This window comes from Empidonax traillii, unplaced genomic scaffold (genome assembly GCF_003031625.1).
Source record: "Empidonax traillii isolate 1590-97213 ecotype Southwest subspecies unplaced genomic scaffold, ASM303162v1 scaffold553:size485074, whole genome shotgun sequence".
Taxonomy (NCBI): domain Eukaryota; kingdom Metazoa; phylum Chordata; class Aves; order Passeriformes; family Tyrannidae; genus Empidonax; species Empidonax traillii.
Window position 1 is genome coordinate 292584 of NW_020955746.1, and position 12984 is coordinate 305567.

The 12984-nt window shown below is 53.1% G+C and overlaps 1 protein-coding gene across 1 annotated transcript in view; it reads left to right on the forward strand.

The window, feature by feature from the left end:
• Positions 1–3945: 3945 nt before the first annotated feature.
• KLHL40 (kelch like family member 40) overlaps positions 3946–12984 on the forward strand; it is a 9794-nt gene continuing 755 nt past the window's right edge. The window contains exons 1-5 of the mRNA XM_027897630.1: positions 3946–5365; positions 8767–8927; positions 10561–10668; positions 11367–11552; positions 12007–12153. Of these exons, the coding sequence (XP_027753431.1) occupies positions 4220–5365; positions 8767–8927; positions 10561–10668; positions 11367–11552; positions 12007–12153 (1748 nt within the window). The 5' untranslated portion in view covers positions 3946–4219. The remainder of the gene's footprint in view (positions 5366–8766; positions 8928–10560; positions 10669–11366; positions 11553–12006; positions 12154–12984) is intronic.

A 12984-nucleotide genomic window follows, 5' to 3' on the forward strand; every position in this document is an offset into this window, starting at 1 on the left:
GTGAATAAACGTTGAACGACTCTGGCCCCTGCTGCTCATCCCCGTTCTGCTGCTGTACTGCAGGTGACACCCCAGCCATCACCAGGATCTCTTTGCAGGTCCTCACCTCCCGCCCCAAATTGTGACATTACGGACTTTGGCAGAAACCCACCTTGGTGGCATCACCAGATTGGAGGCTGGGCTGCAGCTTGATTCACTCTCACCTTTATTTTGGCTCCACCTTTGTGCTGCTGAAATACCTGGAGCCTGTGGCCATCAAATCGCCCTTTATGTGGGTTTTCGGTTAGGAGCTATATAGGGTTTTTTTCTGGGAGCCTGACCAAAAATGTTGAAATTAAGGGCAGGTATTGTGCCTTGATGGCATCTCCTCACCCCCCTAAAACCCCTTTAGCTGTCAGGCACCTTTTTAATGCAGGTCTGCTGCTGGACTTCTGGAAGATGTTTCTTGGCCCCTCCATTGTTTCAGGTTTAGTTTTTCCACCCTAACAGGACGTGCTTTCTTCCAGGGAGAAACTAATCTCTTCTCCTCCACCCTGAGGTGCTGAGGCCAAGGGCTGTGTCCTGGGGGTGGCTCAGCTCAGGCCCAGCGGGACAAACAGAGTCACCTCCCGGTGTCCAAGTGGGTGACGCACAAGGCACGGCCCGGTGACTCTGCACTGCCCTCCTGACTTGGATACTCCAGCAGTGAAAATAGCCCATTCACTAAGGATCTATATTTACCCAGCAGCTGCATCTGCTGAAGCTGCCAGAAGGAGCTAATCTTAGACACCAGCCCAGCCAGTGACCTGTTAGACACAGTCCAGGGGAGAGCTTGGGCTTTGCCCTCCTTTACCCAAAGTTGTCCCCTCAGGGTCACTGCTCGGACAAGCCCAGGGGGTCTGGTGGGCCAGGAGCAGCCTTGCACAGGAGACCCTCAGCCTCACTGAATGCCCACTAGAATGGAATGGATCCACTCCTCATCTCTCTCCTGGAGAACAGCACCTCATCTCATCAGGTTGTTGTTGTTTTTTTTCCATAAAACTCACCCAAGAAGCCAAGAAAAGCCAATTATTCACTGCAGTTACAAATCCCAGTTAATAGCCCTGCACTAGACACTTTCTTGATCAGCCTGACGTGGCTACAATTCCTGCATTCACCTTCCTTGTCCTAAAATTTTGTATGGGTAGGGAGTGATCCTGCTACTCTGCATCCCCTTAGGATGCTTTCCATGCATCCTCACTGTCATGGCTTAATCCCAGCTGGCAATTAAACACTACACGGCCTGTCATTCACTCCCCCTGCACCCTCCTCAGCCCCCATGGGGAGGCAAACTGGAAAGAAAAGAAAAAGTAAACAGGTAAACCTCGTGTGAGGTAAGAAGAGTTTAATATTTGAAACAAAAGATGATGATAATAATAATAGTAACAGAACCCAGGAGAAACAAGTGATGCACAATACAATTACCACCCACTGACTGATGCCCAGCCTGCCTCCAAACAGCAATTGACCTGCTCTGAGCAGACCAGGCCCCCTCCTGGGTAACTTCCCATGGTTTTATATACCGGGAATGACATTCTGTGGTCTGGAATATCCCTCTGGCCAGTTCAGGTGAGCTCTCCTGGCCGTGCTGCTTCCCAGCTTTTTGTGCAGCCCCTCATTGGCAAAGATTGAGACACTGGTGAGTCCTTGGCGTAAGGTGAGAACTGCTCAGCAAGAGCCAGAACGTCTGGGTGGTGTCAGCACTGTTCTCACCCTAAATCAGAAAACACAACACTGTAGCAGCTACTGGGAAGAAAAGGAACTCTGTGTCAGCCAAAACCAGGACATTCACCTGCTGCCATGTCATGAGGGGGTTGTTGCCCACTTAGGGACACATTTAATAACTGGTTGTTGATCACTGGAAGCCAGTGGCTGTATCCCTGTTAGATGTGGGGGACACAGTGCTCGAGCTGCTCCCCCAAGCCTTGGGGCTGGTCCAGCTGCTGTGCAAGGTCACTGAAACAAGTGGAGAACCCAGAGCAGGTTTGGGACCAGCACAGCGCCCTTTCCCTGGGTGAACCACAAACCTGAGAGATGCCAGAGACCCACTGAAGGGTCAGAGCTGCTCTGGGAAGGAAGGGGCTGTAGCTGCATTTTTGCAGCAGCACCTCGTGATGCACAGAACATGGAGGCAAAAGTCAGATGGCAGCACAGCGAAAAGGAAAACAACCCAGGGCTCAAGGGAGATTAAAGGCAGAGGGAGGGGGTTGGAAATCCCAGCTGGTAGCACAACAACACTGGATTAAACTTGGGATAGAGCAGAGCCAGTGCAGAGGGAGGGCAGAGGGGAGGGTGGGGGTGTCCAGCCCCAGATGTCAAGGGAGCAGAGAGAAAGATTTCTGAAGTTCGACCCAGTTCAAAGATCAGCACTCGGTGTTTGATCCCTGTCACAGATGAGCAGCACAGCAGAAGATCTTATGATGTGAGCTCTGAAAACAGCTTGTGATTATTTTCCTGCTGTATTGGTACCTCCCAGATGGTGCTGGAACCACACCAGTACAAAAGGGCTTCATACCAGTACAGCTCCCTCCCTCTCCCACTTATGCAGATAATCATCATGGCAATTTTTATAAATACGTCCCTGCCAGGGTAAGGGGTTATGTGGCTTTAAATATACCAAGAATAGTGGCTAATATCTCTGCATAGGCTTAATTAAATCATTAATTAAATCTGTGCCATCGCTGAGTGTCAGCAAGCCCGGAGGATCCATGGTAAGAGATAAAACAGATTCATGTGCAAGTTTTACCATGGGTATAAATAATTGGAGCTGCTCTGCTTGCCCACATCTGTCAAAAATAATTTGCTTCTTTGTGAGCTCCATGGGAAGAGATGGAGATGGAGTGGCCATCTGGGGACCCATGGGGCTCCCTAGGCCTACACAGGCATGCCAGGAGGACACAAGACCTGCTGGAGAACTCAGCCACTCTGGATCATCAGCTCAGGTTGTCCTGATGCTGCTCCAGTCTTCATCACGGGGGTGTTGAATCAGAAGACCTCAGCAGGAGACCCTCAATTTACTAGAAGGTACTTGTCTTTAGACATCCTAATGCGTGAGCTGAAGCCCCCCATTGCATTTCCTGTACTTCTGTTCTGCCACAGACGCTCTCTCAGTCACCAAGGTGTGGAAAAGATAAATTTATTGATGACAGGGTGCCCAGAGACTCTGGACACCATGCACGTATTACAGAATCACAGAATCCTTTAGGTTGGAAAAGACCTCTGAGATGGTCGAGTCCAACCCATGACTGATCACCAGCATGTCAACCAGACCATGGCAATCAGTGCCACATCCTGTCTTTCCTTAAGCACCTCCAAGGATGGTGATTCCACCACCTACTGCAGGCAAAGAGAACCATCCCTCTCCCACAACCCTCAGATCTCCTCCTTTAGTGAGACTTCTCAAGTAACTTCCAGCACAGGCCTCGTATCCCACACAGGGCTGTAAAATAAACAGCTCCATCTCCATTTTCCACCCCCTTCCAGGCTCCTGAAAAGTGACTCCAGAGGAGAACAAAGGGCAAACCTGTGCAGCAAAGCATCCCTGGGAGGGCGCTGGCTGGAGCTGGGGGTGCCACAAAGCCCACGTAAGACGCTCCCTCAGCGCATCTTTGACTTCACGACCTATTTTTAGCACAGCCAAAGGTTTGGCAGCTCCGGAGCAGTCCCCTTTAGAGCCATTCTGGAGAAAGTCTCAGCGCTGCCTCTGGTGACCCAGAGGGCGGATTTGGGCGTTTGATTCACCCCAGGGGCCTTTCCCTGAGCGGGTCTCGCTGTGTCACGGCAGTGACAGCTCCCTCTCCTCCCCCCCAACCCCGGTGACTCATGAACTGACAGACCCTTCCTGAATTACTGGGGCTGGAATTACAGCTGTTCCCCCCTCCCCCAAGCCCCCCCTCCCTTCCTCCCTGTCCAGTGTGTCATATTAAAGGGTGATCGGCTTACACATGCTGCACTATGGATTCCTTAAGCTCTGCAGCGCCGGCTCTATATATAAAGCCCTGCCCTGGAGGCTGAAGTACACAGACAGCTGCAATAGTAGCAAGAGCTTCACATTCCCGGTGTGCCAGAGGTCTGGAAGCAAGGCAGGCTGAGAGCCCTGCTTTGAGAGCAAGTTTCTTCCCCGGGGGCTCAGGTAATATCCACAAATATATCCCTGGAAAAGGAGGACTGGGGTAAAAAGGACGAGCGGCCGCTCCTCGCCATGGGTTTGCCTCTTGATCAAGTGGAAGAATTGCGTCTCTACCAGCAAACTCTCCTCCAGGATGGACTCAAAGACATGTTGGACCACAATAAGTTCCTGGACTGTGTCTTGAAAGTCAAAGGGAAGGAGTTTCCCTGCCACCGGCTGGTGCTGGCAGCCTGCAGCCCCTATTTCCGAGCCATGTTCCTCTCAGACATGGAAGAGAGCAAGAAGAGGGAGATAAGTCTGGAAGACGTCGATCCGGACGTCATGGGCAAGATCCTCCACTACATCTACACCTCGGAGCTGGAGATCACGGAGCAGAACGTGCAGGACATCTTCTCCGTGGCCAACATGTTCCAGATCCCCTCCATCTTCACCGTGTGCGTGTCCTTCCTGCAGAAGAGGCTGTGCCTCAGCAACTGCCTGGCCATCTTCCGGCTGGGGCTGATGCTGGACTGCGCCCGGCTGGCCGTGGCCGCCCGGGATTTCATCTGCGACCGCTTCGCGCTGGTCTCCCGCGACGAGGAGTTCTACCAGCTCTCCCCCGACGAGCTCATCGCCATCATCTCCAGCGACTCCCTCAACGTGGAGAAAGAGGAGACCGTCTTCGAGGTGGTGATGAGGTGGGTGGGGACCAAGGACTGCGAGAGCCGGCAGAAGGCCCTGCCCGTCGTCTTCGAGAGCATCCGCTTCCGCCTCATGCCCAACGACTACATCAGGGACCACGTGGAGAAGCACAGCGTGGTGAAGTCCAGCCCCGAGCTCCTCAAGAAGCTGCAGATGGTGAAGGACGCCCAGAAGGGCAAATTCACCGTGGTGAAGAAGAAGAAGGTGAAGAAAAACAGTGAAAACCAAGCGAAGGACAACGTTGTCAACGGAGCAGTAGATGAGGAGGGAGACGCGGAGGAGGACGCTCTCCCCGGGATCTTAAATGACACCATGCGCTTCGGGATGTTCCTGCAGGACCTCATTTTCATGGTGAGCGACAGCGGGGCAGTGGCCTATGACCCCAATGCCAACGAGTGCTATTTTGCCTCCCTGTCCACTCAAATCCCAAAGAACCACATCAGTCTGGTGACCAGGGAGAATCAGATCTTCATTGTCGGAGGACTGTACTACAACGAGGACAGCAAGGAGGATCCCATGAGTTCCTACTTCCTGCAGGTACTACCTTTTATCTTTCTGTTGCTTCGTGGACCGCTTGGGAGCCCCACCAGCTTTTATGTGTTGTCAGTAACATTCCTTGTCATGTGAGGTTAGAATGAAAGCTTTAAGTGAAGGTGAAGCACCTGAGTTGCTTTACTAGAGATTCTTCTCCCTGTATTTTTAAGGAAGATTCCAATTCAGGGGTGCTTTTGGTAATTGAGGAAGGAAGGTTGAAGGAGCAGGTAAACAGGGACAAGCCTTCCTGACCCAAATCCTGGATAGGGCTCTGTTTAGAACAGTGAATTTGGTCCAGCCCTGCTTACCATAGGGCACACGGAGTAGAAGGTTAGTGGCACAAGGTCTGTGTTCTGCTTTGCATCTTTTGCACTCCCTGGTGATGAAACCCCTGGAAAGCCCAAGAGTGACTCTGCCAGGTGCCAAAAAACAGGAGCAGCAGCAGCTACAGCCACGGAGCAAACACCCCAAGCACACAGGGTGTGTCCCTGCCTGCCAACATGTGCTCCATTTCTAGTGCTGCTCCAGCCCCTGGAGGGGGGTTTGTTCCACCTCTGTCTCTCTGCCTTGGCCATTTCCACCCTGTGAGGGGGGAACCACACTGTGACATCTTTTGGGATACTCCACAAGGAAAGTGGCTGTTCCAGCTCAGCAGTGACCAAAGCTGTGACTGGACTGAGCTGTGTACAGGCACCTGAGCCCCAGCCTGGGCTGTGACCCAAGAGCACTTTCCCCATAGACAGCAAACTCAAGGCACCCTTCCTGCTGACCCTGAAGAATCCAGGAAATCTCCTCTTCTTCCTCCCATACCCAGAAATCCTTCTGTTCTTCTCCATGGCTCACATCTTTTGGGGAAAAAAATAGCATGTCCAGGCAGAAAGGGTAAAATGAGAGTAGTTCCCAAGCTGAGACATCCAGCCTTGCCTTGTTGCAGGGGTAGGTCTGTCCATCTGCATCGTGTGTGCAGGTACCAGGCTCGTCCTCATCTGGAAAGGGCCAGGAGGCTGTGAAATAGGGTGGAGCCAGGTGAAGCCTGTGAAATAAGAAGCCAGCAGGAAGAACCCCCAGTCCTCAAAAGCAGGGGGAAGTGGGAAGGTTGTGGGAGTGCCAGGGATGTGCTGTTTGAGACACAGCCCAGTGTGGATGACGACAGAGGTGTGGCCAACTCCATCACTCGCCTGTGCAGAGAAGGTAGATGGGTTGCTTTGTATTGAGCCCAAACCTGTGCCTAAAGATCGATGTCCCACCAGTCTGGTGGGACAAGAAGAGGCTGAGCCTTGTCTGATGATCCCGGAGAAGGGGGAGGGAAGATCTCATTGGTGTCAGAAGCGCCTTGTTTTTAGGAGACATGGAGGAGTGATCCATTCTTTCCCTGGGTTTGCACAAAGGTGGGACAAGAGGCAACGGCCACTGGACACAGGAAGGGAGATGTCAGCTTGCTGTGAGGAAAAATCTTCCCAAGGGGGACGGAGTAGTACTGGGGCAGGGTCCAGAGAGGTCACAGAATCTGCATAGAATCATAGAGTGGCCTGGGTTGGAAGGGACCTCAAAGATCATCCAGTTCCAACCCCCTGCCATGGGCAGGGACACCTTCTACTAGACCAGGTTGCTCTGAGCCCCATCCAACCTGGCCTTGGACACTTCCAGTGCAGCAACATCCTTGGAAATATTTAATATCTGATTGCACAAATCTCTGGCAACCTTCTCTAACCCCAAAGCTGAGCCTGCCTGGACATGTGGGCTGGATGAAAGACCTTTGGAAGTCCATTCAGTCCCAGAGTACCCTGTGGTTCTAAGCTGCAAACAGCAGGATTTCTACCTTCAGCTCCCAATTTTCCACTGACTCAGTGGCAGAGGTTTTGGGCATCATGGGGGCATTTTTAGCTCCTTCCACACAAGAAGGGGACAGTGGTGCCTCCACACCTCACTGTGGCACCTGTGCTTGGGAGAGTCCTGGGCTTGGAGAGTGCCATCAGTCTGCAAAGGTGTCATTTATTGCATCAGTGCAGTTATGTATTTCATGGTTGCTGTATAAGGGTCTTTTGAGCCTTTTTTTTTTTTTCTCCAGCTGAAATGACAGATGTAGACAGGCTGCTGTAAGACAAACCCCCCAGCCTCTGTGGAGCAGCTCCCTGCACCTTCTGACTGTTTCCATCCTCCCCAGTTTCACATTCCTCCCCAGCACTGTCAGGTCAGGGATAGTTTAGATTTAAGGACAGGCACCAAAATATAAAAACGCTGATAAATCCCAGGGGCCTTGCAGATTTTGGCAGGAGCAAAACGATTCCATCGACATCTCAGATGGAAAAGGGTGTCCTTTCTTTGTCACTTCTAAGATTTATGACTTGCAAACAATGCTGAGTCCTTCGAGAAGCAGGAACTATCCTGATGGCTGAGCTGGTCAGGTTTGCACTATAAATAACACATATGGGGAGCCACAGCTTTAAGGGAGACCACAGGCTCCTCCACCCAGCTGAGGCCAAGCTTTGGAGCCAACCCATCAGGCTGAAGCTCTTTGGCCTGAGCTCACAGCAAACAGAGCCCCAGGCAGGGCAGCATCACAGCTTCATCTGGCAGAGTCCCGAAAAAATTGGCTGCAAGACATCCCCTCCCTCCTCTGCCACCAAGCTGCATGAAAAATTTCTGCCCCGCTTTGCAGTTCCCATCAAACCACAGTGCTCAGAAAGCCCTTCCATATTTTTTGTTTTCTGGTGGGAGATGAGGCAATGACCTGCAACTCTTTCACCTAAAGATGAACCAAGCCCGTTTCAAGTCCCAGGTTTGAAGAGGAGGGTCAGGGCAGACCTTGTTGCTCTCTAAAACTCCCTGAGAGGAGGTTGTAGCCAGGTAGGGGTCAGGCTCTTCTCCCAGTGGACCAGCATCAGGACAAGAGGAGATGGTCTCAAGCTGCACCAGAGGAGGTCCAGGTTGGACATCAGGAGGAATCTCTTCCTAGAAAGAGTGGTCAGGCACTGGGAGGGGCTGCCCAGGGAGGTTTGGAGTTCCCACCCCTGGAGGTGCCCAAGGAATGACTGGACATGGCACTCAGTGCTCTGGGCTGGGGGGTGAGCTGGGGATGGGCCACAGGTTGGACTCTGTGATCTCAGAGGTTTCCAACCTCGATAATTCTGTAATTCCATAAAGCCAAGGCTTCGGTGCAGAGAGCAGAACAAGTTCACACTGGCTTATTTCTTGCCATTAGAAAATACATCACATGATACATGACTCGGGTTTGCTCCAGGATCTCCCATCCTGCCCCAGGTGGAAGGGCACAGGCACCCTGTGCCGTGGGGTGACCAAGCTGCCCGTGGGGATGGATTTTGCCCTCAGCCTGTGGACCCTGTTGTTTTGCCAAGCCGATGGGCTGGGTGCTCACACTCTGATGACCGTGTGTTCCCTTCCAGTACGACCACCTGGACGCAGACTGGCTGGGGATGCCCCCCCTGCCCTCTCCTCGCTGCCTCTTCGGCCTGGGAGAGGCGGAAAACTCTATTTTCGTGGTCGGAGGGAAAGAACTGAAGGAGGGGGAGAAGACCTTGGACTCTGTGCTGTGCTACGACCGGCTGTGAGTGCCCACAGGGGGGGAAAGGGAGGGGGTTTGGAGGAGAGGGTGAAGCAGCTGCCTGAAAAATGACTCCAGGTCTCCAGGGGTCAAAAGGTTTCGGAGGCAGGGCTTGAAGTCTTTATGTCAATGCTGGGACCGCAGGGACTGTCTTGAGCTGTGCCCTGGGGCTCGGAGCTGTCACACTCCATCTGCTCCCTTTTTTGTGACTGAACCTCCTGGGGGGTGGAAGCTTTAATAGGGATATTATGATAGCAGGGACTGATATCAGTTGATGTCCATCTGAGACCCTTAGAGAGGAGTTTTTCCTTCTGCTCTTGAAGGTTCAGTGACACTCGCTGGGGTCTCACCACGAGTGGTTTGAGCGGGAAAGTTGGTTTTTCAAATATTCAGAGGGCTCAGCCTGATTGATACCAGGCTTAATATCCGATTATTTTTGGACAGTGGGCTCTAACCCATGCTGGGTCATGAGCTTTATTAAAAGACACCATCCTGTTCTGCTCTCAGCAGACAGAAACCTCCAAAGCCTGCCCCAAAGAGGAGGAGCAGGAGGCATCAACAAGCCTTTACTTCGTCTGTATTTAGATGTGTGTGCTCCAAACTCCACTTTACAGGCAGAGGTTTGAAACCAGTTTCATTTCCACAGAAAGGGGCATTTATCTGCCCCTGCAGACTCTGGGAAAGGGCATGTCTGCCCCTGCTAAGTGCTCAGGGGGTGGTTTCAGTATCCATTTGAAGCTGGTGGAGATGTGATCAGCACCACTTTAGTGTTACTTGGTTGATATTATTCTGGCATTATTTTGATTGATTGCAGCTGAACATGAGCCCAGGTGTGCCAAGGTGGGCAAAAAGGCCCGTGGAATCCTGGCCTGTGTCAGGAACAGTGTGGCATCAGGACCAGAGAAGTGATTGTCCCCCTGTGCTGGGCACTGCTGAGGCACCTCAAACCCTGTGTTCAGTTTTGGGTCCCTCATGACAAGAAAGATTGAGGTGCTGGATGTTCAGAGAAGGGAGAGGAGCTGGGGAAGAATCTGGAGCACAAGTCTGATGAGGAGCAGCTGAGGAGGCTGAGGATGTTCAGCCGGGAGAAAAGGAGGCTCAGGAGGGACCTTCTTGCTCTCCACAACTCCCTGAGAGGAGGGGGGAGCCAGGTGGGGATCGGGCTCTGCTTCCAGGGAACAAGGAACAGGATGACAGCAAATGGCCTCAAATGGCACAAGGGGAAGTTTAGGAAAATTTCTGCACTAAAATAGTGGCCAGGCACTGGAACAGGCTGCCCAGGGCAGTGGTGGAGTCACCATCCCTGGAGGGATTTAAAAAACATGTAGATGGCTCACTTGGGGACATGGTTTAGGGGTGGACTTGGTTTCAAATTTTTTCCATCATGCAGCTGGTAGTGCTTGTAAATGAGATGAGGTCCTGGGAAATTTACTGAGTGAGCCTTATCTCACTGAATTCTACCTCATGATGTGGGTTTTTTTGGGGAGTTGTTCCGTGCAGAGCCAGAAGTCAGACCTGACAATCTTTGTGTGGGTCCCTTCCAACCCAGGATATTCCACGATTCTATGGAAACCTCGTATTTAGTGTCACCCAGCAAGCCACAAATCCTTCTGCTTCCCCCCTTTCTCTGATCCAGGTCCTTCAAGTGGGGTGAAGCCGATCCCCTGCCCTACGCTGTCTATGGCCACGCTGTGGTGTCACACAAGGACCTTGTCTACGTCATTGGGGGCAAAGGAAGTGACAAGTGAGTCAAAAAAAAAGCAGGAGAAATTCAAGGAGTCACCTCCCAAAGGAGTGGGAGCGCAGAGCAGGAGTTGGTACCTCCCCAGCACGGGTTAAGGAGGGCTGGGTGGGGTGTTGAGACGTGGGTCTTTCCCTCCCAGCTCACCTCTGTGCCTGCAGCCCTTCACAAGCCCCACAGGGACACCAGGGAGATGGCAGTGTCCTTGCAGGAGAGGGAATGCATTGCCCCATCCCTGGCCAGACTGGATGGTGCTTTAAGCCAACCTGGTCTGGTGGGAGGTGTCCCTCCTCATGGCTGGGGGGGGGGTTGGAATGAGATGAGCTTTAAAGATACTCCCAGTTTAAACTGTTTTATGATCTACAGTCCTGTTTGCTCACAAAAACACAAATGTCACACTGGAGAGCAAGAAACCCTTTCACAGCCTCCTGAGAGGCTGTTGGCTGCAGGGACCAGGGTTGTGAGCACAGGTGGAGCTTCCAGGGCTCCCACGCAAAGTGGGCACAGCAGGAGGGGATATGTCACACACACATGGCCAGGCATGGACACCCCACGTGTCCTGAATTTGTGCTGATATGGAACAAAATCCTCTCAAGAGCCCCCACGTTCTTCCCAGCAGACACCCCCGAACTCCTGCAGCGCAAAAACCACCCCCCTTGGCGGGCGATCCAGGCTCCATTTCCCCTCTCATCTCTCCCCAGGAAGTGCCTGAAGAAGATGTGTGTCTACAACCCCTCCAAGTTCGAGTGGAAGGACGTGGCCCCCATGAAAACTGCCCGCTCCTTGTTCGGGGCCACCGTGCACAAGGACAAGATCTACGTGGCCGCCGGCGTGACCGACTCGGGCCTGACCAGCTCGGTGGAAGTCTATGACATTGCCACCAACAAGTAGGTTGACTGAGCCCACCCTGGGGTGGGATTGCACCAAACCAGGGGCTAGAGTTCCTCAGAGAGCTGGGCATCACCGGTGCCACTGTGGTTGGGCTGTGGATCATCTCAAGCTCGTCTTTAAAGTGGTTTCACCAGCCGGTGCCGTCCCTGCAGGGCTGTGCCTTCCTCCTGGCACCTTCACCCGACACAATAAACTCTCTGATTTTGGGTGGCTCTTGCAGCTGCAGTCCCAGCACTGGGACATTCTGGTCCAGTGTGTTTCACAGGTCAGATACTCAATGGAAAACAGAGTTGAGTGACGGTGATGGAAACAGCTGTCCCTAAAACCAGCCAGGGTTATGATCCCATCCCACGTAGACCTGCCCAGGTCAACCTGTGAACTCAGCTGTTGATTCCTGGTTGGTGGGGGTAGCCAGGGTGCTCTAACATGCCCCTTCTCCTGATGTGGCAGGTGGGACACGTTCACAGAGTTCCCCCAGGAGCGCAGCTCGGTCAGCCTGGTCAGCCTGTCCGGGGTGCTCTACCTGCTCGGGGGGTTCGCCACGGTGGAGACGGAGTCAGGAGAGCTGGTGCCAACGGAGCTCAACGATGTTTGGAGGTGATGGTCTCCCCCAGGGAGCATGGGAGGGATGCTAGTGATGAAACAGATGGGTTCTGCCTTTCTGGGTGCCATCAGTGTGAGACAGAGGTTGTGACCCCAGCCCGAGGCTGCAGGCTCAGCACAGGGTCTCTGGGTGGGGACTTTGTGCTGGAGGGCACACTGGGGGGCTCAGTGATCTCTCCCAGCCTCAAACCAGGGAAAACTGTTCCTTTGGCTTTGCTGCTGAGTTGACATTTTGCCTGGAGCTGGTTCCAGCCTCCCCTTTGGTGTGGAGCAGCATCTGTGCGATGCATCCTCTCCCTGGAAACAGCCAGTGCTCGGGCTGGGAAGCAGATAGTCCTGGCTGGGAAGCAGATAGTCTTACATGTGAGCAGAGAAGTGGGCAGGAAGCACCCTGTGACAGCTGCTCACACAGCATTAGCTGCTCCTGTCCCTTATGTCGGTGCTGCAGCACCCTCAGCAGGAACCCGCCGTCCTTCACTGTGGATGTTCCATCTTGGTGCCACCAAAATGTTTCCCAATGAAAAAAACACCCCCTCCCCTGTGAGACCAGGTGCTGACATCCACACCCCCAGCCTGGCATCACAAACCACAGCACACCAGGGCTGAAAGTCCCCACGCAGCTCCCACGGGTTCCTGTGGCCAAATAATGCCCGTGGGATGTCCCACCCTGCACAGGGGCTCCCACTGCTGCAGAGAGTGGCTGGAAGCGGGGAGAGGGGACACTTTCCTCGCTGTAACTCTCTTTGTCTGTCTGTCTGGCTCTCCCCAGGTATGATGAGGAGCAGAAGAAGTGGGAAGGGGTTCTCCGGGAGATCCAGTACGCCT